The sequence below is a fragment of the Mirounga angustirostris genome, unplaced genomic scaffold (assembly GCF_029215605.1).
Source record: "Mirounga angustirostris isolate CCGP_5_RB_7025 unplaced genomic scaffold, mMirAng1.0.hap1 SCAF_6, whole genome shotgun sequence".
NCBI lineage: Eukaryota > Metazoa > Chordata > Mammalia > Carnivora > Phocidae > Mirounga > Mirounga angustirostris.
This window is the reverse complement of record NW_026991714.1, coordinates 29349761-29377203: the sequence shown is the minus strand read 5'-3', so window position 1 is coordinate 29377203 and position 27443 is coordinate 29349761. Positions and strand designations below refer to the sequence as shown.

The following is a 27443-nucleotide window of genomic DNA, read 5'->3' as shown; positions in this document are numbered from 1 at the left end:
AAGTTGCATTACAGAACTGAAATCAGCCTCACGTCTCCTGGAACAGGACTAGACCCACGTATCTTGATTTCACGGCAAAATGAGCTCCTTTTGAATGCGTTTTTATTTTAAAAACAAAATAACACGAAGTGAGAAAGGCAAACATACAGAGAGAACAAGCACAAGCAAGCTGAGGCAGCTAAGATCGGCCGGGCACTGTGTCTTGCATTTTCCTGTCCACTGTTCTTAATTTCACATAATTCTCAGAATAATCTTATGAAGTACGTATGACCATCCTCACTTTTTTTTAATTTATTTTATTTTTTATTTTTTTTAAAGATTTTATTTATTTATTTGACAAAGAGAGACACAGCGAGAGAGGGAACACAAGCAGGGGGAGTGGGAGAGGGAGGAGCAGGCTTCCTGCAGAGCAGGGAGCCTGATGCGGGGCTCGATCCCAGGACCCTGGGATCATGACCTGAGCCCAAGGCAGCCGCTTAACGACTGAGCCACCCAGGCGCCCATCCTCACTTTTTAAATGAAACAAGTGAGGCCCAGGTAAGCAGCTCATGGCTACACAGGAAGTAGGAGGGCAATTTAATGTTCAGTAGTTTTCCAGTTTGGAGCCAGTTTGGGCAGAGATGAACCCATGTAGCCCTTTAGTCTGAGGAAAGGGATGGAGATCCCCTCTGGCTTACATGGAAGATTTCTCCCCTGATAAGGAAACTAGACACACATTAATGAAAACGTTTTTCTAAAAGGAAAAAAAAATATCTAACTTAGTCGATGCTGTCCTGGAAAGGAGTCAGAGGGGTGGAAGCTAACGGTCCTCCACCTGACTGACTTTCCTAGATCAATCAGTATGTATGTAAATGAGTACCCACCCTGGTGGGGATGAGTCAGCAAACACAATATCCCCCGGGCAGCTCCATCACAGCTGACGGACTCCAGAAAAAGACAGGAAAGGGCAGAGACAGTTTTACCAAGAAGTTGTTACAACGAGATTCTAGAACAGCCAGGGCTCTGAGACTCACTGCCACAAAGATTGGAACTCATCTTCTGAGTCCCCAATTCACTAATAATAACTCTCAATAAAGAAAGTTAACATGAACAATGATTTACAAACCTGATTTTTGTAGCATGCTGAGTTTCGGAGTCAATCAAGTAGGTAGAATATAAAACCCTGGCTCAGGACGACTGGACAAGGTCCTGCAGCTCAGTGAAATGCACAGGAACACAAATAATTCCTCCCTTGCAAAGTGGGGAGGTTCACCACTGTTCTATGTAGAGCACCTAGTCTCATACATGTGCTGGGAGATTATTTAATAAATAAATGACTCACAACCTAGGACGTAAGTATTATTACACATGACAGGTGAAGAAACAGAGTCAGAGCATCGACTTGATAAATGATCACTGAAAAATGACAGATAGGTTTTAAACACAGTGCCATCTCTAAGACAGCGACTGGTTTTATGCTTTAATGTCAGTTAGCTGGAGAGGGTGGGGAGGAAGCATATCTTAGGAGGTCACTCAAATCTTTGATTCTGTACCTTGATATGAAATAACAGATGTGAATGCCTCTGGCAAAATATTTAGTTTAAAATATTAGATCAATAAACGGTAGTTTGCATTCTTAAGCAGAAAAGATGAGGAAGAAACAGACAAGCAGAAAGTGAACACTAGATGTCACTGCCATACTCCATTCTGCTCTGGAGTTTCTCCACAGACTGTGCACAGACAATAACTGACAGACCTAGCGAAAGTACAGAACAGAGGCCGCAGTAACTCCAGAGTAACTTGGGGAAATAGCACCATGACATAATGATCACAGTCAGGCTTTTCAATAAAAAATATAATCGGACACAAATTAAAATACATAAATTTATAAGAATCCAATTTGGTTGAATTAAACTATTTTTTTAAAATCAACTTTATAGACCATCTGGTACTATATAGAATGTTCTTTTATTCCTCTTACCTCATTTTGGGTACATCGCCTTAAGAGTTCATGCTGAAGTTCCTTTGCTTTTTCTACTCCAGAATCTAATAGGATCTTCATTCCTAAGCCTATACCATCACAAAGAGCATCCATGAAATCCTCCTAGAAAAAGTTTTTAAGCATTAAGTGGAAAACCCAGGTTTTATATTTAAAAATATATATAAAATAATTAAGTTATATTTTCTGCTTATTTTAGGACTATAGTAAGTTCCAAGTTTATTAAATTCAACTAAGGCTGGAATAAAAACAGTCTATAAGAAAATCTGTAATCTAGCATTCCACATATAACATGTAATAACGGATATCTGTCTGAGGGAGGTGGGCTAGATGGGTGATGGGTATTGAGGAGGGCACTAGTGATGAGCACTGGGTGTTGTATGTAAGTGATGAACCACTGAGTTCTACTCCAGAAACCAATATTGCACTGTATGTTAACTAAGTAAAATTTAAATTAAAAAAAAAAAAAAGAATGTCATCTTAGGACGCTGTGTTGCTAGACTACAGTAACATTCTAATATAATACTATGTTTTCAATGGCATGAATACTTAAAGCAAGCAAATACAAATTTTCTAGAATTGTAGAGTTCTTTATGTGTTGATTGGCTGAGCAAACCCTCCAGAGTAGGTACCTATCATCAAAGCAAAGATCCAAAAGGCAAAGTGAACCAGAATTATCCAGTACATTTAACCAACTTAGATTGAAACAGGTTTAAATCATATTGCCAAATTATTAAAAGTATGAACTATTTTAAAATAAAAACAGCTTATCATGTTTAGTGATACTATTATCAGAAGTCTACACTGTTCCCTCAGATGAAGTCTTTCAAAACTAATATTACCAAATTACCTGAACACTGGCAGCCTTGTTGCTACTATTTTCCAGAAAATGCAGCTTGCTCCCTTTAAGAACGGCTAACTGTCCCACATACTTTACAGCTTGTTGTACAATTTGGATTATTTTCTTTTGAGCCTCCTTTACCATTGATGAGATATCTGAACAACATCCCTATAAAACAAAAATGGATCAGTATATCAGATACATGAGATTACAAACAGAGGTAAAGAAAAGACCGGAAAAGCAATTTGAAGAAAACAAATGCTGCATTCATTGATATAGTGACTATGCTTCATAAAAATCTCAGTTAGAATCAGAAAACATGCAACCCTGTAGCTACTAACGATAATAAAATGACTAGGATATAGCTTCTACCCTCAAAGACCTTACACCCTAGTAGGAGACCTAAGGCAAATAGGCAATCAACTAGATAGAAGACAGAAGCAATAAGTGAATGGTCCACACCAAAAAAGGGAAAAATATGGTGGCTCTTTTTTGCCTTTGAACTTTTCCTGTCCTAGTAGCCATCTGAAAGATGGTTAATAAAGATACTTTCTCTTCTCAGGGGAGAAGAAAGAGGAAAGGGAAGTGAAAGGGGGAAAAACAACCCTTCAACAAAAGGTTTCTACACCACAGTACACATGCCCAAGAGGAATGAGGAGGTGCCCCCCAAGCTCTTCTTTCTGTTACCTGCCAACTGTAGTGATTCTTCAGAATACTTTTCTTGGCTTGCTTTCTGGGCCATCCTCATGATACTGCTACAAGGTAGGAATTCTCAAACCACTTAGGTAAGAAGTATAGTTACTAAATTCAGTTTTGCCAACTTAAGTCTCTCCTGAGCTTGGTCTAATCTCCCCTTCAAGTTACCTCTTCTCTCCATCCTTGATTCCTTACATAAAACATTTCCCATAGGGCTATAGGTCATAACCCCTAAGTTAAGTTCAAAGTGTTCTTCCTAGAGAATGAAAAGAAGGAAAGAAACTACCGACCAGTTACTCTAATAGGTACTTTCTTATAACATCCATCCATCTGGTCCTCTACCTTGCCAGATAGACACTGTTATTTTTATTTTCCCAATGAGAAAATGGGGAGACTTAAAAAGTTAAGCATTTGCCAAAGGACAGAGAACTAATTTAGCATGCATTCAAAAAGGATTTCCAAATGCCAATAGTGGGTTTTGGGTTTTTTTCTGTTCCTGAACTGGCTCTAAAATCTAAGAGCCAACTAAGTATATCTCACACTCTCTTTTCCACCACAACCCCTCAACTAGCTTCCTTCTCCAGGCTCAAGCATAAGTCGGACTCTAAGGTTTTTGTTCCCCAGCTTTGCTCTCTGGCCAGCCTTCCCTTTCATTTTCATGGCTCTATGCTATCCAAGCATTTCCTTCATCTATCACTTCACCCATACCTGTTTGTAGCCTGCCTCTCTGTGCTAGGGTCATTCTCTTTCCTCACTGCTTATATCCAAAGTGATCCTTCATCCAGTGTGAATTTATAATTAATCCAGTAACAAGTATCCAACCGAGCATCTATCATAATGATGAGTCCTTGTGAAAAAAGGACTCTTAGCCCCTCTAACTGCCCAAATGTTACTGCCCATTGAGGTGTGTAGGTTTATAAATATGTTATATTAAAAGGCATTATAGGTGAAGTACAGGATTATCAGAAAAACAAATAAGAGAAATGCCTAACCAAGTCATGGGGAGACCCAGAAAAACCTCCTAGGGAAGAATAATGGACAATTAAAAATAAACATTTGATTTAAATTTGACTAGTTAGATTACTCAAACAAACATTTCCAAATCGTATCACGTAAATAGCCCACTAAGGAAGTATTTGATACAACTAACTTTTACTACAATAATAGAATGTAGAAAGTCTTTTGGTGGGCACAAAAACACAAGATTTGTTCAAACATTCTGGAACATTTTGTTATGAAGCAAAGTCACCCATTTTAAAAAATGAAACCTATCCCTTTTGGTGTTTTCATATCGGCTCCCCTCATATATTCAAGGAATTCTTTCTTTCTTCATTTTTTTAAAGATTTTATTTATTTAGAGAGAAAGAGTACGTGCATGCATGCACAAGCAGGGTAAGGGCAGAGGGAGAGGGAGAGAGAAAATCCTAAGCAGACTCCACACTGAACGCAGAGCCTAACACAAGGCTTGATCTCATGACCCTAAGATCATGACCTGAGCCAAAATCAAGAATTGGATGCTTAACTGACTCGGCCACCCAGGCGCCCCTATTCAAAGAATTCTTATGGAGGAGTTCACTGAAACGGTGGATGACTAGGTATTATCTAATATAAAATTCTCCATTTCTTCTGTAGTAATAGAATCCTTGATTTTCCACTAGGTATATAGCTGTCCAGAATAAAAAGTACATTCCCCAATAATACTTGTAACTAGATATGGTCATATGATGAAATTCTGGCCAAAGATATATAGAGAGAAATGTCATATGGAAATTTCCAGAAACTTCCCTTCTCTTTGGCCCTTCTCTTCTTTGTCACTTCTTCCATCCTGCTGCACTGAACTCAGACAGAGCTCCACCAACATGGTGGACCATGAAATAAAGGGCCATACTTTAGGCTTGGTAGAAGGGTGTACTGGAAGGAGCTTGGATCTCAAGAAGTGGACCAGAGGGGAGCCTGGGTGGCTCAGTCGTTAAGCATCTGCCTTTGGCTCAGGTCATGATCCCAGGGTCCTGGGATCGAGCCCCGCATCAGGCTCCCTGCTCCACGGGAAAGCCTGCTTCTCCCTCTCCCACTCCCCCTGCTTGTGTTCCCTCCCTCGCTGTGTCTCTCTCTGTCAAATAAATAAATAAAATCTTTAAAAAAAAAAAAAAAAAAAAGTGGACCAGAGCCACCATGCCTACTTCCAGATTTTATATGACAGAGAGTAAGCTTTTAGCTTACTTCTTCTTCAGAGCCAAGTCTAATCTCACTTGATAGAAGGTAAATAGAAAAAAAAATATATTTTCCTTGCTTGTACACCACTGGGCTTGTCACTAATTCAGCATGAGCTGAAACCCAGTACATAACCAGAGCAAGACTTCACCTTTTCCCCCATCGCCATCACTGAGGACTAGCATAGAAGCATACACATAGTAAAGAGCATGAACTCTAGGCCCAAGACTGCCTGGGTTCAAATCCTAACTCTATCACTTACTGGTTATATATGTAGCATTGGATAGTCTGTCTACATATCCTTCACCTCCATTTCTTCATTTATAAAGTGGTGATTAGTAACAGTATCCACTCCTGAAGTTGTTACGAGAATTAAATGAGTTAATATTTGTAAATCACTGAGAACTCTTAGTGCCTGGCACAGAGGCCATAAACAACAAACAATTATAGAAAACCACAGTTTCAGAATTGCAAAACAGAAATCACTTCTGAAAATCCTACAGATCTAATTTTGGGGAAGATGCTGACAGGTCAATAAATACTTGCTGAATAAATGAATTCTTCAAATGAAAATCAGCAAATCAATTTACCTGCAAAAACAATTGTAAGTAGCCTCCTAGTTTTTTAACCTCTTGTCTCAATTCATCTTCAAGTCTTGCTGTGCTGGTACAAGGTGGAGTATCATTTAGCCAATGTTTGATTAGCACCACAAGCTGCTCAAAAGCACATGTGACCTGGATTGTAAATGCCTGGGTTGCTCGATCAGAAGAGAACACTTTGAAAGAAGAAGGAAAATTACTGGAAGAAATAATCTCCAGATAAAAGAACTCATATATGATCACCATTAAAACACTTTAGCATAGTCAGAAAATGCATGTGAAATGTGACAGTCATTCAAAAGAAAACATAGTGTGCAGAAAATCATTCATGTAAATTAATAAAAGCAGTAAGGTTGCTTACAGTTATCTTGACTTTCTTCATCTTGTTCTTCATGAGCTTTGGAAATGGCAAATAGCCCGTGATAAATTTTAAGAAAATTATTAATCAGGCTGTCTGCCATGGTTTTTTCTTCATCATAACTCTGTCCAAGAAAATCTAAGGATGACCCAATCAATTCTTTGCAAATTCCAGGAAGAAAAGATTCTGCTGAACTTGAGTAAATAGTGCTTGATTTCTCCAGTAAGCCTATATCAGTAGAAAATAGCCACCTTAAGCCTACTTTTCAGGCACAATATTTCCAAACAAACGTATTAATGCAAGCATATTATAGATTCATTGATCAGTAAATTCAAAGTAGGCTACTCTTATTTCAACGCATTCTTATTTCTATAAGCCAAAGTGAAAACACAATTCTAAAAAGGAGTCAATTAATCTCTCAGTGGAATCAATCCATAGGTTAGTAGTTCCTCAACCACAATACAGACAATGCAAATAAACTAAGTAACCATTGGTTTAATCTCCTTCCTTATTTACTTTTTGGGAACACCTAGGAAACTCTGAATTAGTGAAAACAATGGCAGTTACATGAAAAATAATATAGACATAATAAATATAAATATCATAATATAAATAATCTAATTAATTCATAAGCTGAAAGTGTAGGCAATACTAAAGCAAACTATTAAAAGGACTATCTCAATAGCTCTATTTTATACTGATTTCTTCTCTAGGCATACTGTAATCAAAATAGGCTAAAGCCAGTGATTATGTACAGTTAAGATATCACATCTCTGGGAGACAGACTTTCAGCATAATTTCCTTTTTTTTTTTTTAAAGATTTTATTTATTTATTTGAGAAAGAGAGAATGAGAGACAGAGAGCACGAGAGGGAAGAGGGTCAGAGGGAGAAGCAGACTCCCTGCTGAGCAGGGAGCCCAATGTGGGACTCGATCCCAGGACTCCAGGATCATGACCTGAGCTGAAGGCAGTTGCTTAACCAACTGAGCCACCCAGGCGCCCCTCAGCATAATTTTCTAAGCACTGTCCAAACCAGAAGTAAATGGAAATAGTTTGAAGAGCTCATATGGAGCCTCATGAAATAATTTATACTGGAATGCTAACTCATGAGTATAATGATTCTCATTTAATAAACAAGATTATTTTTTCGGTCCAGTTCATAGATGATTAAACAGCAAACTAAAAGGAAGGTAGAATAAAGGCAAAGGGTGGGGACTAATAAGGGTCTAGAACAGGGGAGCTTGGCTGGCTCAGTCAGTAGAGCATGTGACTCTTGATCTCGGGGTCGTGAGTTTGAGCCCCAGGTTCGGGGGAAGAGTTTACTTAAAAAACAAAACAAAATAAAAAGCATTTTTAAAAAAGAGTCTAGACCAAAGATAAGAATTTGATTTGGGAAGAGAAAAAAAGAAAAGTTACAAAATGCAAAGCTTGGGTGCCTGGGTAACTTTAATTTTTTGTTTACTAAGGTATATAGCCTATAAAGTGTGCATGTCTTAAGTGTTACAGCTTATCGTTTTTACATGTGTGTACGCCCCCACTTAGATCAACGTGTACAAGGTGTCCACAATGGCATTCCAACAGGTGTCTGTCATTTTGAGCCACTGTTCTATTCTGAACTACTCTGGCTTCTGTCATCATACATTAGTTCTTCAGCTTCATAGAAATATAATCATACAGTATCTACTTATTATCTGCTTGCTTTCACTCCATATAATGTTTTTGGGATTCATCCAGGTTGTTGAGTGAAACAGTCATTGGTTCTTCTTTATTGCTGTGTAGTGACCCACTGCCACCTGGTAGGCATTTAAATTATTACAGGTAGCTAGCTACACATGCAAATTTGCAGTGTGTGTGTGTATATATATATATATATATATATATACACACATACATATATATAATGTATATTTCCCCTCTATAGGAAAATTAATGTTGTAATCCATATTCACATAAAATAATTATGACTGGAAAAATTCCTATAGCTTTTTCTTTTAAACGTTTTTTCACATTTGAATTAGCTACTCTACTAAAAGGCTTTGAAATAAATCACATAGCACACAATTTTAGACATGGAAAGGGCCACCCAGCCCACCCCCTTCACTTTATAAAGAAAATGGAAACTTGTAGAAGATGAAATGATTTGCATAAGAACATGAAACAAGGTAGTAATTGAGCCAGGACTTGATGCTTTTTTCAGTATATAAGAAAATTTGATGAAAAAATACCTGATGAATGGGAAGAATGCAAATTCTGAATTGGGTGGGCTTGTATATCATGTAAACAACCAGAAATTCTTCTATTCTTCATCAAGCTCCTGCTCCTAAAAAAAGATAAACCATAAGATTAGTGGTTATGTACTACATGGAGTAATAATATTCAGAATATTCTTGGGGCGCCTGGGTGGCTCAGTTGGTTAAGCGTCTGCCTTTGGCTCAGGTCATGATCCCAGGGTCCTGGGATCGAGCCCCATATCGGGCTCCCTGCTCAGTGGGGACTCTGCTTCTCCCTCTCCCTCTGCCCCTCCCCACTGCTTGTGCTCTCTCTCAAATAAATAAATAAAATCTTTTTTAAAAAAGAATATTCTTAATTCTCTAAAGAAAATTGGTATGCAGGTGTGTGTTTTCTGTGGAAACATTTTCATCAAGAAATAGTTAAATTCATTTGGTTTATTAAGCAAGAACTTCACTATTTATAGGTATTATTCTAAGAATATAGTAAATTAATTAAATGGAATACATATTTGTAGAATACTCCTATTTACAGGCTCTAGATACTATGGTTAAACACAGGAAACATGGTTTCTGGGCTCACTGAACTTAAGGTCCATAGGAAAAGAGAGAAATTAGGCAAATAAGTGCAATAAAGTGATATGTCACGAGAACAGAGCATGCTCTGCTGGAGAGGAACTTGACCTGGCCCAAGGAGTTGGGAGGGCCTCCTGGAACAATGACACTGAAGGATGCACAGGAGTTAGCCAAACGGAGAGGCAGGTTTGGGAAGCAGGGAAGAGTGGTTCGGACACAGGCACCAGGATGTGGGAAGACCCCATGATAAGAGAAAAGTACGGCGCATGTAAGGACCAAGCGAGATTCAGAAGGACTGCAGTCTAGGACGGGGGAGAGGAGCAACGCGGGGGTAGTGTGGGGGTGTGCAGGCGCCAGCCGCCTGAGGCTGACCCTGGATGCCAATTAAGGAGGCTTGGATTTTATCCTGAGAATATCCTGGGAAAGATTCTAAACAAGGAAATGATCTAGGTAAATGAACATTCAAGTAAGCGCTTGCTACACAGTGTGAAAAGCAGAATGCCTGTGAAGTGTAGCAGTAACACAAACGGAGGGAATGATATCTTCACTCGCTCTTTCTGCTTTTTCCCTCAGCCTATAAAACCACTCAGATCTCTGCCTGGAGTGTGACTGACTGGCTGTCTAGCTGTTACTCCTTCTTCCTAACTGCTACTGGAAAAAGCAGCCTACTTCCAGATTGCCATTCATCTGCCAATTTTCTAAACTCCAACTCCAGCCCTCATTATATCAGTGAAGCTCCTTGAGCTGTGACCTAGATCTAAATCTAGGGGATGGATCCTTTGGAGTCTTTTTCCTAACAGAACTCTCTATTACCGTCGGCCACTCAAAGAAAAATACTATTTGTTGAAAAGACTGCTAAACAGAAACCAATTCCATCTGTAGTCATCTAAATGTTTCAAATATATTTTTCCCCATGAATTCCTATACGAAAAACACAGAAATATGACTGATAACAGGGAGAGGAAATATCAACTCTCAATATGATAACAGGAAGAAGAAATATCAATTCTCAAAGGTAACAGTTTCTTGTGCTTAGGTCTGAAAGGAAAGGGTACATTTTTTTTTAATTTTTATTTTTTAAAGATTTTATTTATTTATTTGACAGAGAGATAGAAGAGCACAAGCAGAGGGAGTGGCAGAGGGAGAGGGAGAAGCAGGCTCTGCACTGAGCAAGGAACCCGATGCGGGACTCGATCCCAGGACCCTGAGATCATGACCTGAGCCGAAGGCAGACGTTTAACCATCTGAGCCACCCAGGTGCCCCCAGGAAAGGGTACATTATTACAGTAAGTCTAAACTAGGAAAACTTATTCTTCCAACACCATCACAGTTAAACAATGTTTAAACTCAAATAAAATGCTTGTCATTCTTTTTAAAGAATTTTTACTTAACCTCAGGGGCATTTTACTTTTAACCGTCCACAGGACGTATCAAAATTTATAGGCAGCCAAACCAGTCTGTTTTGTCACAGAGAGCCTATGGCATATGGTTGCCTGGCAGTGGTTCCATAATTAAGAATCTGTCAGTGTTTCCATTACCTGCAGGCGTTCTCAGAGTTTGCAGGTCTGTCATAAACATTCTTATAAGGTTGAAACTTCATATACAAGGCCTCTGACCAAGAGCAATTCATTTTTTTTAAATATGATACTTTTAAATTATAGAAGTTCTCAAGAAAACATCTCTACCAAATGAAAACACCTAATTTCAACATCTTAAAAAAATATCAAAAGAAGTTTTAATTTTTTGGTAATAATTTAAACTTTTGTTGGTTCCCTAGTTATTAACCTAGAAGTTAGCAGAAAATAAGATGTAAATCACCAACTTTCAATAAGCTAAATTTTTTTTTTTTAAGATTTTATTTATTTATTTGACAGAGAGAGACACAGAGAGAGAGGGAACACAAGCAAGGGGGAGTGGGAGAGGGAGAAGCGGGCTTCCTGCCGAGCAGGGAGCCCAATGCGGAGCTCGATCCCTGGACCCTGGGATCACAACCTGAGCCGAAGGCAGATGCTTAACCGACCGAGCCACCCAGGCGCCCCAATAAGCTAAAATTTTTATGTTCATTATTTTTAATTAGTTTTTAAAATTCAAGTATAATTAACATATAGTGTGTTATATTAGTTTCAGGTGTACAATATAGTGATTCAACAATTATATATATTGCTCAGTGTTCATCACAATAAGCGTCCTCTTCATCCCCTTCACCTATTTCACTCATCCCGTCACTCCCTGATGTTCATTAATTATTAATGCTCATACTGTGATCCATAATTCTAAGTACACCAAGTTTGTATCTGCTTATAATAAAATATAATAAGAAACCAGTATTATAAAATCTAACGGGATTTACAAATCACCGTCTGATGAATTTGTAGTTCTGGTCTGAATTTTTGGGAGGTTTATGTTACTCCAGGTTAGCTTAAGTACCCCAAGCCCTTCTGCCCAATTTCCCCCAAGGGCCATCTTTAGCTCATTTTGGAGAACCCAACACTGTTTTGAAGTCCTCAAGATAAATCACCTGAAGATATCACTATCTGTTTATTGGTATTAAATCAGAAATAAGATCCCCTCTGTAGTCCACGATTTAATCTTACTTAGCACATACAAGCACCCAATAATAAGAACTGCCATTTATTCAACACCTATCCACTGCAGTGGGAGTTCTACATACTTTATCTCTAATCCTTAGAACTACTTCACGACATCATCATCAGTCCCATGGTGGTCATAGTAGAAGTAGCAGGAGAAGCAATTGTTTTTATATATGACCTCACTTAAACTTAGCAATAGGCTCTGTAGAAAAGATATGTATTATTGTCTCCATCTTATAGATGAGAAAACTGAAGTCTAAAGATGTAATGTCACTTGCCCATGGCTGCACTCGGCATAAATCACTCTATTATACACCTGAAACTAATATAATACTGTATGCTAATTATACTGGAATTAAAATTAAAAACTTAATGAAAAAAAGTTAGAACCTAGGACTCTGACATGAGCCTGTGACTTTTTTATTATAGTACATTGTAGGGGATACAGATGTGTATCTTATGCTCAAGGAACTCAGAATCTGTTTAAAGGACATGCTTTGTATTTCTCTTAGCTTGAAATACACAGCTGTTATGTACATAACATATAAGATAACATGTATCGATTATTATTTCTTGGCTATTTCTTACTGTACCTTAGCAGTTACCATGAAGCAAATAGAACAGAGGTAACAGGAGGAAGAGTTGCTCTAAAGTAGTTCCATCTCTTTGAAATTTTATAAATGGGTTTAAAATAAGCATAGTCAAAAACAAGAAAGGCCCAAAAAGGTCTGGAAACCCAATGAATTCTGAGCTGCAGCTTAAGGTGATGAAGTTAAAAAAAAGAGAGAGAGAGAGATTTAACCAGAAAGATTCTGTTTTGATGCAACAGAGATGCAATATGGCGTAGCAGTCAAGAAAATCAGGCCCTTTGGAGTCACTCAGTCCTGGATTTGAGTACCAGCTCTTCCTTTATCAGCTCTGTGAGTTTGGACAACTTATAACCTCTTTAAATCTTCAGCCCCTTCATCTGTAAAAGGTGGGTAATGACAGCACTAACCTCATAGTTTTGTGTAAGAACTACATGAGATAATACTTAGCAAGCACCCAGTCAATGTTCTTGATAATGATGATGCTTCTGTTGGATGGATGAATGCCACTGACTCTTACATCCTGAAATATCCCAAATCCCTCCTTCCAAGTTCTAGACCTGAATATATGCACTTGGATGTTCCCTGGGAATCTCAAGCTCATCGTGTTCAAAAATAAACTCATCTGACTCTTCACATCAGGGAACACCACCTTCCCTTAGCCAGTCACCCTTGTTAGACAGGGATTCACCCTTGAGCCCTTTATCACCCTCAACTCCACAGCTAGCCAAGTCCTTATTGATTCTTCCTCTTGAATATGTATAAAACCAGACTTTCCTCTCCAGTCCTTCTGCCTGACCTGATTTTGGGTCTTTATCAACTGTTCTTCTAGTTTCTTCAATTCCTGGTCTTCAGGACAGAGAGTATTTTTTATTCATCTTTGTATCCTCAAGAAATAGCAGACAGTAGTCTTGTTTCAAAACCAAATGAAGAAGTATTTATTTAAAAAGAAGTCTTTGTTTAAAAACCAAACTAAGCAGCTAAATTGGTTCCAAGACCAAGGCCTTTCTATTATACCATTTTGCCCCTCTGTAATCTAAGCATCTGAGGTCTAAACGGAACTAGTTTTTCCTTGAAAAGCATCTATTCACTGTGGAAGTCTTTTATGCTTTTAGTTAATAAGCAGCATTTGTCATATACAGAAGTTCTCTATCATCATGATTTATTCTTCTGTGGTGCTAACTTGACAGCATTTGAAGTTCTATAACTTACAATAAAATATCATAGAATATGCCAAGTTCTTGAAAAAGGGTAATTTAAGGGCGCCTGGGTGGCTCAGTTGGTTAAGCGACTGCCTTCGGCTCAGGTCATGATCCTGGAGTCTCAGGATCGAGTCCCGCATCGGGCTCCCTGCTCGGCGGGGAGTCTGCTTCTCCCTCTGACCCTCCTCCCTCTCGTGCTCTCTCTCATTCTCTCTCTCTCAAATAAATAAATAAAATCTTTAAAAAAAAAAAAAAAAAAGAAAAAGGGTAATTTAAAAGTAATAAAAACTATTCATTTTTATAGGAAATTAGATTTATGCTATTCTCCCGTCCAAGTACTAACCAGGCCCGACCCTGCTTAGCTTCCGAGATCAGACGAGATCGGGCGCGTTCAGGGTGGTATGGCCGTAGACGATTTATGCTATTCTAAGTCGCTCTTAAGACTTATATGGTGAGATGCTGACCATTTTTGTTCCTATTCTAACTGACTGATATAAACAATTTAATGCCCCAAGTGCTGTAATTTGATCAGTAACATACTATTTCTCTTATATTACTGGGTTCCCTGCACAGACATATCCATTATGACAATAGATAGTTCTTTTAAAATAAGGAAATGATATATATATATGTATACCCAGAACAAAAACAACAATAACAAAATGTCTTTACCTCCTTCTAGAAAAAGAAGAAACTGGTGCATTTGTAATGTCAGGTTCCCATTCATCTTCAGGATCACAAAAGACATCTTCACTCTTGTTACTATTATTACTCTAAGAAAAATAAAATATATGGTTTCTATTAATTTGGGTTAAAAAATGTTTAGCAACTGGGGCACCTGGGTGGCGCAGTTGGTTAAGCGTCTGCCTCCAGCTCAGGTCATGATCCTGGGGTCCTGGGATTGAGCCCTGCACTGGACTCCCCGCTCAGCGGAGAGTCTGCTTCTCCCTCTCCCTCTGTCCCTCCTCCAGCTCATGTTCTCTCTCTCTCTCAAATAAATAAAATCTTTTAAAACATGTTTAGCAATTAAGAGAAAACAAAAATTTAAATTTGTTACATTTAAAATTAAAAAATTAGCAAAATTACAGGTTCTCTGGCAGAAGTCTAAAAATATCACATTTTGGGGTGCCTGGGTGGCTCAGTCAGTTAAGCATCCGACTCTTCATTTCAGCTCAGGTCATGATCTCAGAGACCTGAGACTGAGCGCCGCATTGGGCTCTGCACTCAGCAGGGAGTCTGTTTGAGATTCTCTCTCTTCCTCTCCCTCTGCCCCTCCCCCCACTCGCACTCTCTAATAAATAAATCTTAAAAATATCACATTCCTGACAAAACAAAAAATCAAGCACATGATGCTAGAAATTGTATTGAAAGAGCTCTACTAATAAAAGCACAGAAATCATTAAATGATTAAAAAACATAAACTTGGGATATAGAAGACAGTAAAAACAGAAAAGATAAACCCTCAGTAGAAAAATAAAAGAAGGGGGGTTGGGCAATGTGTTAGCCTGGTGATGGGTATTAAGGAGGGCATGTACTGAATGGAGCACTGGGTGTTATACGCAAACAATGAATCATTGAATACTACATCAAAAACTAATGATGCAATATATGGTGACAAACATAACATAATAAAATTAAATTAAAAAAAAGAAAAAGAAAAGAATAATCTGACAACATTAAGATTCGATCACTCCCTGGTCGAATATATTAATCATGATAATAATCTGAATTTTAAGTATTTGAAGTAATATTAATTATAGTTCTAGCAAAATACTATACATACAGAGCTTGATTTGAAATAGTATAATTATATAGAAAAATAATCAAAGAATATTGCAAGAGTTGAAAGTAGGAAGTAAGATAATAATGGTTAAGTCACCTACCACATTTTAATGTATATGATAAGGCAAGAATGATCAAATGACTTCAATACAGTTTTTTTGTTGCTCTAATTACACAAGCAATCCACATTCATTGTAGGAAATTTGGAAATTATTAACACGTATAAACACACAAAAGTGTAACCACTCACAAACCCATCATTTAGAGATAAACACTCAGTTCCTTTCAGTCTTTTTGGATTTCCTGTTATGAATAATATACCTTGCATTCCTGGAATTAACCTTACTTGATCATGGTATAAGTATTCTTTGAGTATATCTTTGGGTTTGATTTACTGACCTTTCTTTCTTCCTTCCTTTCTTTTTTTAAGATTTATGTATTTATTGGCGAGAGAGAGAGTTCATGCAGGGGGGAGGGACAGAGAGGGAGGGAGGAAGAGAATCCCAAGCAGACTCTGAGCTGAGCACGGAGCCCGACACAGGGCTTGATCTCACAACCCTGAGATCAGGACCTGAGCCAAAACCAAGAGTCAGACACTTAACCAATTGCACCACCCAGGCACCCCTGATTTACTGACATTTTATTCAGGATTTTTATAGCTATGTTCATATGAAGATTGGTTTGTAATTCTCTTATGAATCATCTTTTCAGTTTTTGTGGTTTTTGTTTGGTTTGATTTTAATTGGTTAGGTTAGCATCATAACTGTGACACTTTATATCCTTTGCTATGTTCCAGAATAGTTGAAACACAATCATATTTATCTGTTCTCTTATTTACTTATTTATTTATTTTTTTAAGTACGCTCTACACCCAAATGGGGCTTGAACTCATGACCCTGAGATCAATAGTCACATCCTCTACCGACTGAGCCAGCCAGGCACCCCTGTTCTTCAGTGGTTTAAAAAAGCTTCCCCATGGGGCACCTGGGTGGCTCAGTCATTAAACATCTGCCTTTGGCTCGGGTCATGATCCCGGGGTCCTGGGATCGAGTCTCACATCGGGCTCCCTGCTCGGCGGGAAGCCTGCTTCTCCCTCTCCCACTCCCCCTGCTTGTGTTCCCTCTCTCGCTGGGTAACTTTCTGTCAAATAAATAAATAAAATCTTAAAAAAAAACCAAAACCTTCCCCATAAAACTGATTGGGAGCCACACCTTTTCTTTACAGTTTTTGTTTTTCTTTTTGAGACTAATTTGTTGACAAACTTTTCAATTTATTGCATGGTTATTCATCCATTAAGCTAAATTTCGTAACTGATCTTTTTCTAGGAAGTCTTTTCTTTCTAGAAAATTATAAAATTTATTAGCGTAAAGTTTTACATGTAAAATAATTTTTAAATGCTTTTGTTATCTTTGTATAAATGCCATTGCCCATTCCTAAAATCACATGTTCATCTTTTTAAAGAACCAGAGCTTGAGTTTAATTTCTAATTTGTCAATGATTGCTTTTATTTTTAATCATTCCTTCATTTGCTTTCCTTTGTTTTATTTTGTTATTTTCTAGATTGAGTTAACTAGTTTTTTTTCATTTTCATTTGATTCATTACACGAATCAAACATTAAGGATATAATTTGACAGCATCCTGTGTAAGCTTTTACATATATCTCCATTATTGTTATATCTAAGTAGTATAGAATATAATTCTATATAGAGTCACATTATATAAAGGTGAGATATTTAACAAATAGTAGCAACAATTTAATACATATTACAACTATTTATTAAATGCTTTAGGGATACTAAAATAATCATATGGAGAAAAATTACTTTTACATCCATACCTCTCACAATATACTATAACAAATTCTATGTGACTCACAGAGGTAAATGTTTACAAAAAATTAAAAGTAAACAGAGAAATGGACTATATTTCAGTAAGAAGATCTCCAGATTAATAGAAAGATTCAAATATACCAGATTTAAAATGCCTGTATAACAAAATAAAACCAAGAAAAAAGTGTAATCAGGAAAAAAATTATTATAAATATAAAATAAAGGTTTACTATCAAAATATGTTAGAACTTTTGTAGACATATTAGTTCATTACCCATATTTCAAAAGTGTGAGTAAAATTCAAAGGACATGAACACATACTTTACCTATAAAGAAACAAAGAGTCAAATCCTCAGATTCACTAATTATTAATACATAAATTAAAACAAACTGGTAACATTGGTAAATGGCAATATTTCTGACAAGTAATTGTTATTGAGCATCAAAATGTAATAAAAAATCATATTTTGGGGTACCATTTTAGAAAAGAGAAAACAAGGAAGAAGATACTAAAAACTAATATGTGTAAGGATATTTTTAGTTCTATTAAAATAGCAAACAACTGGTAACACCGAAAAGCACAGCAATGGGGAAATGTAATTATGTAAAAATGCACATTATAGGCACTGAAGATAATTACAAATGATGCAAAGTGCTTTATATCTATCAAATTTCTTCTTCTCTTAAGCTTAAATCTAAAATCTTGAAAACACACAATTATAACTGTGAACAGATTCAGCACTAAATTTCTCTATTACAGGTATAACTATATTAATCAATAAAACCCCATCTACAGGCAAAAGTAAAGTAAACATACATAATTGTTAATATTGGTTGGTTTGGGTAATATAAATTGCCTTTTCCTTTATTTGCCAAATTTTCTTTACTGAGAACACGTCACTTTTATATTTTTTATTTCAAAAATTTACAGAGATTTTAATAATATTCCAAACCTCATAAAGTTCTTTCATTGCTGCAAGCTTAGATTCAAACTTTTCCAGACTCCAGAAAGTTGAGATCCCTAGTTGTAGGTTACGAACACGAACAGCAGTGTCAGAACTACTTCCTTTATCTGATACGTCATGTCTGAAAGAAAAACCAAAGAAAAATGCTTATCCTAAAACATACATACCCATTTATAAGAGTTTTCTGAATTAAAATAACTTCCATAAAAATTCAGTCCACTGATTAAATCTTTCCATTGTTAAGCATTTTTATTACAATGAAAAATCATGTCTAGCATATACTATATAAAAATAATTTCTTATATAAAAATTTTAAAAATCAAATTCTAATTAGGTATATTTCCTTCCAAACATGTAATACTAGTAAACTTGCAACTCAAAAGAAGCTAAGTAGGGGCGCCTGGATGGCTCAGTCGTTAAGCATCTGCCTTCGGCTCAGGTTGTGATCCCAGGGTCCTGGGATCGAGCCCCACATCGGGCTCCCTGCTCCGCGGGAAGCCTGCTTCTCCCTCTCCCATTCCCCCTGCTTGTGTTCCCTCTCTCACTGTGTCTCTCTCTGTCAAATAAATAAATAAAATCTTTTTTAAAAAGAAGTAAATTCCTAAAACACCTAAAATTATTCTGTTTATAAAATTACTTATTTTATAAACATACTTCGTATATTTAGTATGGTATGTTAATTGTTGAAAGTCTTTTACTCCAGAGTGAGCTCTAAAGGGGAGTCAAAATGTGTCACTGGGAATTCTGACACTGTTCTCTCCTAGACAGGCAATATAGATACTATGTCCTTGCAGAAATTAAATTTAGAAAGCAATCATATGAAGGTCAGTTAGTTTAAAACAAAGAATTACTTTATAATTAGGCTAATAAATTGCTCACCTGCCAAAAACATAACATTTTTTAAATTTGCTGCTGATGGCATTGGCTTCCTGAATCATCATTGAGAGTTTCATGGAGCTCCAATTGGTCTGAACTAGTAGAAAACACACAGAGATGATTCAAAAACCATCTATGAGCCCTGACTTATATCACTAGGCAGAACAACTCCTGAAAAAAAAAATATTGATTTTAAATAAATGGTTTTAACTATTGCAGAAAGTAAGGGCAATATTTGAGTGGCTTCTCCTCAAGCCTGACATAAAATATTCTTCATAGAAAATGATGTCTTTCACCTGTGGAGACACAGTAAAAAAACTGAAAGTGATGTAGAAAGTTGATACAGAAAGGATTTTGTAAGAGAGGAAATGCCAAAGACAATGCTTTGTCTCCTAATATCTTTAAATATTTTTTTCTGATTAATTTTTTTCTTAATTTCTAATTTGTTTAAAGTATTGGGTAAAGCATACTACAGCCTTACTTATATAGAACCACAATCCTTTTTTATTTTGCCTGAAAATTAAAACAAACACATATTTCAGGACATCAAAACAAAAATGGGAAATAATTTGACCACAATTCCATTTTCCTAATTTAAAATTAAAATTTTATCATAAATATTTTCTATATCACCCAGATTTATCACCAATTTTCCATCAGAACACTTTTTTGAAAGGATAAAATTCATTATACACATGCTTAAAAAAACAAGTATTCATTGCAAGACCCTGTTTTTAGGCTCTAAGAAGAATAAAAAGATGTATTAGTAAATGTATTTATTTACTTCTTACAACAGATATAACAAGCATTAATAGTTTCAGATTTATTTAAAAATAGAAGTTATACAATACAATACAACTACAAAGTATTCTTGCTAAAAATTTGAATCAGAATCTGACAGGCCTGAAGAAATAGCTCTACCATTTTATAGGGAATATAGGGGCAGAGGAACCTGTTAAGCAACACCATGTAGATACAACAGCAAGATCCAGAATGTGGGAAACTACAGGATAAATAACCTGATTTCTTCAATAAGCAAATTACAAGAGGAAGGAGAGAGATAAGAAAGGCAAATTTATGGATTAAGAGACTTAAAAAGGGGCACCTGGGTCACTCAGTCTGTTAAGCATCCCACTCTTGGTTTTGGCTCAGGTGGTGATCTCATGGGTCATGGGATGTCACTTTGGGCTCTGTGCTCAGCAGGGAGTCTGCTTGGGCCTTCTTTCCCTCTGCCCCTCCCCCACCCACTTGTGCTCTTGCTCACTCTCTAAAATAAATAAATGAATAAATAAATAAATAAATAAATATTTTTAATAAAAATGGGGCTGCCTGGCTGGCACAGTAGGTAGAGCATGTGACTCTTAATCTCAAGTGAGTTCAAGCCCCACTTTGGACGTGGAGCCTACTTAATAAAAATGAAAAATAAATATAAAGAGACTTAGGGGCACCTGGGTTACTCAGTTGGTTAAGCGTGTCTGACTCTTGCTTTCGGCTCAGGTTGTGATCTCAGGGTCCTGAGATCGAGCCACGAGTCAGGCTCTGTGTTCAGCTCGGAGTCTGCTTGAGATTCTCTCTCTCTCCTTCTGCCCCACCCCCCCATCCCTGCTCACGCAGGCACTCTCCCTCTCTCTCTAAAATAAATAAATAAATCTTTAAAAATAATAATAAAAAAATAAAATAAGACTTACAAGGCATATCTACCAAACATAATGTGTGGATCATGTTTGTATCCTGACTCAAACAAACAAGATATAAAAAAATGTATGGGAAAATTGAATGTAGGCTAGAAATCTGATGAGTATAAGAAATTATTATTCATATTTTTAGGTTTGATAAAAATATCATGGTTATGCTTAAAGAGTGACAGAGAAAGACAGAAAAGAGAGTCCTTATCCAATGCAGAGATACAGTGAAGTATTTACAGATCAAATGATATGATGTCTTGGATTTGCTCCACAACAGTCCAGGGAGGCGAGGGGGCTGGGTACAGCCAGAACAAGACCGAACATGTGTTAGAAATTGCTGAAGTTGGATGATAAGTATATAAGAGTCTGTTGTAGTAACCTCTCTACTTTTAGAGTTTGTTTGAAATTTTCCATAATGAGAAAAAGTCATTAAAAACATGCCATGTTCTATACAGCAATATAGAATTATACACAAAAAATAACATCTAAGTGAAAAAGAAGATGAAGTACCCAATGATTTAGTCCAATCTAGATGTAAGACCTAAAATATTAGAATAAGAGACTGCATTTTTAAAAACATGTTACACATTAAAGTATCACTTGAAATTTTCTTTACTATTTGCTTATGTAACTAAATATTCTAAAAACTGAATATTCTGAAACAATCAGGCATACAAATTTATTTAGATCCAAAAAGGTCAGCAACATCCAGAATAAACCATTTTTAATATATAAAGGCAACCAACGCTAACATTTTAGTAATTATATCATAAGAAATAACATACACAAAACTTTAGAAAATGCCTGCTAAAATCATCATATACTCACTTAAAAAAGTTTTATCTCTATTACTTTGATTTTGCTGTAGTATTTGTACTTCTTTAGCAATTTTTTGCTTCTCAGTTTCTAAAGCTTCCAGAATTCTTGCATGGCGGATGCTATGGTCTTCTAAAGCCTAATTGATATTTATTCATATAGACACATACATGAAAATATACAAAGAGAGAAATTATAATTGATAATGGTAACACAGCATACTTAAACTTCATTTTACAGTACACGTTTTTATTAAGCATACAAGGCCTTTAAAAAGTGATTTATAAAATATCTTTATAAAATTTGACGCCATAACAAAATCATTAGGAATTTTTGATGACATAAATTAATCTTATTCTTCCCATTGACAGGAAGTAAAAAAACCTTTAGGGAAAAAAAAAGGGAGAGAGAGAGAAAAAACTGCTCAAAAGAGCCCACATTCAAGAACATTTGTTGACCAAATAAAGTTAAATTTAAAAGACACCACAAAAACCTTATTTGCCACAAAGAGACCTTATAACAGCCCATTTATAATTACTGTTTTCAAGATTTAAACAGCTCTGTTTTTTCTTCTAAAACTCTCTCAGGTGGTTCACTAGCTACTTTGTGTCCTAGAATTAACTTGTTGCATATTATCACCATATTATAGTATAAGAACTTTGGGGTTACTAGGGGTATTTTCTTCTACCCCCACTCTCACTACAAAACTTGGGAAAAAGAGAAATAAAATTGCTATTCAAGGACAAAACTTTGAGATTAAGATATAAGGAATCAAAGTAGAGATGAAAACAGTGCTGCTCAAACTTTAGCATTTGTCAAAATCCCATGCAAGACTTGTCAGAATAGATCTGGGCCCCAACTCCAGAGTTTCTGACTTAGGAGTTCTGGGGCCTAAGACTGCATTTCTAACAGTAATGCTGATTGATGTTGCTGGACTAAAGACCATATTTTAACAACCACTAATATAAGAAGAAAGAATACCCAAGAAGGTTGTTAAAAAAGGTAACTCAAGATATTAAAATACTGACAATCTGGTTTTATACTTCAGTCTTCAGAACTTGATTAATATGAGTCAGCCCCTGAAACATGACTCTGCCCTCACTGAGATGATGAAAGTTTCAAGGCCTGAGCTCATAAGACTGGGGTAACGAACACCCTACTCTGAGTTCTCTTAGGAGTCACTGAGGCAAGGAGACTGCTGGTCACACTTTCCATGGATGGATAATGCTTCATTCTGACATGAGGATGTGACCCAGTATAAGAGCTGTGCCTTTCTTCCTTCTACACATTGTACCCTAGCACCATTTCATTCATTTACATTATTTGGCCTGATGGATCACAGGATACTTGTGGAGGCATACGAGGAGAAAACTGTAATGGAACCAGCTCAAAATAAGCTCTGTCCCTTTCAAAATGTTTGTGTGATGATGTGTGAGCAGCGCTGGGAGCATTACCAGGTTGTAAGCTCTCAGGCAAGAAGAGCCCTTCTCGTAAAAAAAAAAATAAAATAAATAAAATGATCTTAACTCCCCCAAAAAAAGAAAAAAAAAAGAAGAGCCCTTCTCATCAGGAGACCCGGATTCGGCCATCTCCTCCTAGGTACCATGAGTTCTTAAAAAAAAAAAAAATCCTGCTGTTGCTCAGAGCCAACTATTTACAAAATGAAATTACCTGTTTTGCAGCCAAAGTCTCCATTTCTAATCGCTTTTTGTTGACATAGATTTCCTGTTCAAGTCGCTGTTTTGCCTTTTCTAATTCCTCAATTTTGTCGTTAGCCTTTTGGTTATTTATTTCCTGCATTTTCTTCCTTTGAGCCTCTTCCTTCTTTAAAGAACAATAATAAAAAGTAACGGGCAAAAACACACTAGTTTTTTTCAAAAACAATATAAAAAATGTACAAGAGTCCATTTCTTTAATCAATGTATAAGAAATTGACTCATCAATAGAAAAGTTGCCCTGTAGTTTTTCTACCTCATTCAGCTTGACTAATATAACTTAAAATAAGTATCACTGGGCGCCTGGGTGGCTCAGTTGGTTAAGCGACTGCCTTCGGCTCAGGTCATGATCCTGGAGTCCTGGGATCGAGTCCCGCATCGGGCTCCCTGCTCAGCAGGGGGTCTGCTTCTCCCTCTGACCCTCCTCCCTCTCATGCTCTCTCTATCTCATTCTCTCTCTCAAATAAATAAATAAAATCTTTAAAAAAAAAAAAATAAGTATCACTAGTCAAACCTTCTAGAGCACGTTCCTCTAAAATGGGTTGTGGGAATGCAAGATGACCAGGAAACCAGAGAGCCATGGGCTCATGTAAGTGGAGGACAGAAGCTTCTCTATTTTTCTTCTTCCAACAGCTATTTGTCTACTACTAACTTGCTTCCTAAAGTAAAATTAAAGAGGGCCAAGACTCACTTGGCTTTGACTCTCTAGTCTTTGATATTCCCCCAGTTTCCTTCTAGGGATATACTCAATTTTACAGGCAATATATCACTTAGGGTACACGAGCAGAGAAAGAAAAAACCAATTCTCCCTTTTACCAGTTCTGCTTCCAATGCTTTTATTTTGCTTTCATATGCAGCTTTTTGAGAAGAAAGCTCTTGCTGAGCCATTTCTTTTGCAATTTGGATTCCTTGCATCATTTCTTCCTTTGCTCTCAATTGTGCCTCTTTTATTTCTGCTTCAAGTCTACAAAGTAGCAAAATATTCACAGGATACATTGTCAAGAATCCTTTATATACCATAGTAGTTCTTAATCATATTAAAATGTTTTCATTAAACAAAAATTTAAAACCCAACATTTAATTTCTGACACTGTCAACAGTGTTCTTAAATTTTTATTGCTTTTAGAATGGCTTATGCAAAACAGTATAAAAGGATGAAAATTTGCTTATTTCTTAGTTACTATAGCAGATGCCTGATATTTAAGTAAATATATTTTTCTAATCCTTTTTTTTTTTTAAGATTTTATCCATTTATTTGAGATAGAGCGAGAGAAAGAGCGCAAGCAGGGCGGAGGGGCAGAGAGAGAGGGAGATGCAGTCTCCCCAAGAAGCAGGGAGCCCAATGCGGGGCTCAATCCCAGGACTGGGAGACCACGACCTGAGCCAAAGGCAGATGCCCAACCAACCAAGCCACCCAGGTGTCCCTATATTTTTCTAATCTTAAAGAAAATAAGTTATATAAAAATATTATGTCATAGTGAACATTGCAGTAAACATTATAGTTAACATTACAAAAAACACAATAACGATAATTTTTTTTTTTGAGAGAGAGCACATGCATGCACGTGTGTGCGCATGCATGCACATAGTGCGGTAGGGGCTGAGGGAGAGGGTGAGAGAGAATATCAAGCAGACTCCAACTGAGGCAGAGCCCAAAACGGGGCTCAATCTCATAACCCTGAGGTCATGACCTGAGTTGAAATCAAGAGTAGGACGCTTAACCAATTAAGCCACCCAGATGCCCCCAAATAAGGGTATTTTATGTTTAACAATGGTTAGAACAAAAATTGTATTTCATATATCAATAACTTTTAATTCATGTTTAGGTCATATGTTAGGGAAAACATTGAAATAACTCTAAAAATGTTATGAGAGCTGATAAAATAGATTGTATATTTTCAACCATCTATAATAATTTGACATTTTGGTAAGTTAAAACATTAAATTAGGTTTGTCATCTTTCAATATATAAGGGAAAAGCATCAAGGAGTATAAAAAACTAAAAGCTTGTTTCTTCTCAATAAAATCATTGCTCTAGGGGCACCTGGGTGGCTCAGTCAGTTAAGCATCTGCTTTGGCTCAGGTCATGATCCCAGGGTCCTGGGATTAAGCCCCATGTTGAGCTCCCTGCTCAGTGGGGAGCCTTCTTCTCCCTCTCCTTCCTGCTTGTCCTCTCTCGCGCTATTTCTGTCGCTCTCTCTCTCTCAAATAAATAAAATCTTTAATAAAAATTAAAAAAATAAAATCAATGTTTTAGCAACTACACTGTATAGAAATTTCCATTCCCAATTTCACTGAAAAAAAGAATATCAAAAGAAAGAAGGTTAGTGGTGACCAGGGCCTGGGGGGAACAGGCAGGGGGTGGGGTTGAGGGGGACAATGGGGAGTCACAGTTTTGTTTGTTTGTTTGTTTAAAGATTTTATTTATTTATTTGACAGAGAGAGACACAGCGAGAGAGGGAACACAAGCAGGGGGAGTGGGAGAGGGAGAAGCAAGCTCCCCGCAGAGCAGGGAGCCCGATGCAGGACTCGATCCCAGGACCGTGGGATCATGACCTGAGCTGAAGGCAGTCGCTTAACCAACTGAGCCACCCAGGCACCCGGGGAGTCACAGTTTAATGGGGACAGAGTTTCAGTTTGGGATGATGAAAAAAGTTCTGGAGATGAATAGTTTGATGGTTGTACACACTGTCAATATACTTAATGCCCTTGAAATGTATATTTTAAAATGGTTAAAATAGTGAATATTATGTAACATATATTGTACCACAATTTTTTTTTAAAAAGAGCAAAAGCAAGTTCAGACTTTTTAAAAGATAAGGTAGGATTAGCCCAGTCCATACTAGTCATTCTGATTCCTCCTCCCTTCATCCTCTCTGGTCATCAAGTGTGGTTGATTCTTTCTCCTTAATACTCTCTCTGACTCAACCACACTGTACTTCTCTTACTTCAACAATCTCTGAACAGCATTGCAAGCTATACTTGCTCTGCCTCTAATTGGTTTTCCAGACTTAGGTCAAGGTGAGCTCTAAAACTGTGATTCTGTCAGGTCTCTCTCTTGTCTGCCTAATATCGTTAATGATTCCATATCCTTTAAGATAAAGTCCTAACGCTTTAGTATTTATTTATGTATACTTTACCTATTAGTTTACAAGGATACTGCTTAAATCAGAAATCCTACAATATTGCATGAGCTAAAGATGGGGCAAAGAAAACAAAAAGGTTACACTCCCCCATCCCGCTGGCTAACTTCCAACGGTCTCTAGGGACCCCATTCCAGGGGATGTCTTCTTGTCCCCTAGAAAACTTTGCTGATTCCTGGCCAGGACTAGGAGTCACCCCTCACTCCATAAACTGCACACAGTGCAGGACTCTGTCATGGCACCCTGTCACAACTATGTGTCAGCCCCATGAGATGATAAATTCCTCCAGTATAGTAGCTAAATTTCAGGTATTCTTTGTATTTCTAGTATAGTGATAGATACATAATATCTGCTCAATAAACGTCTGCTAAATCAATGAATGTACCAAGGGAAAAGATCATGTCACTAGAAATTAGCACCCAAAGAATTAACTGCCAGAGACTAGCACAATATGATTAACTCTCTCTTGTAGACCTCTCTCATGTTCTTACTATTTCATATCAACAAAAATACTTACTGTGATCTTTGTGCCATGAGCAACTCATTTTTTGCAAATTCAAAGTCTTTTGGACCCTCGATTATAAGAATATCTCTACCGGATGGTCTTTTTCCTTTCTGGACTTCTACTGGATGATTAAATCTAAAATAATGGTCTCCACCAAGAATCACGCGATCACCCTAAAGCACACAAAAAATTTACTACTTGAGGTGAGTCTGAACCAAAAACTTACATGGGACAAATAATTAAGTTCAGCAATTCAAGA

The 27443-nt window shown here is 36.9% G+C and overlaps 1 protein-coding gene across 3 annotated transcripts in view; it reads right to left on the bottom strand.

Moving 5' to 3' along the window:
- The window catches only part of KIF14 (kinesin family member 14), a 57084-nt gene that overhangs the window by 5618 nt on the left and 24023 nt on the right, over positions 1-27443 (bottom strand). For all 3 annotated transcript variants that reach the window (XM_045877077.3, XM_064594037.1, XM_064594035.1), the window contains exons 16-27: positions 27197-27357; positions 24353-24500; positions 23493-23645; positions 21834-21960; positions 19324-19417; positions 18433-18565; positions 14540-14640; positions 8909-9003; positions 6687-6911; positions 6317-6501; positions 2829-2987; positions 1961-2083 (exon numbers count right to left, since the gene is read on the bottom strand). In XM_045877077.3, coding sequence (XP_045733033.1) covers positions 1961-2083; positions 2829-2987; positions 6317-6501; positions 6687-6911; positions 8909-9003; positions 14540-14640; positions 18433-18565; positions 19324-19417; positions 21834-21960; positions 23493-23645; positions 24353-24500; positions 27197-27357 — 1704 coding nt within the window. The remainder of the gene's footprint in view (positions 1-1960; positions 2084-2828; positions 2988-6316; positions 6502-6686; positions 6912-8908; positions 9004-14539; positions 14641-18432; positions 18566-19323; positions 19418-21833; positions 21961-23492; positions 23646-24352; positions 24501-27196; positions 27358-27443) is intronic.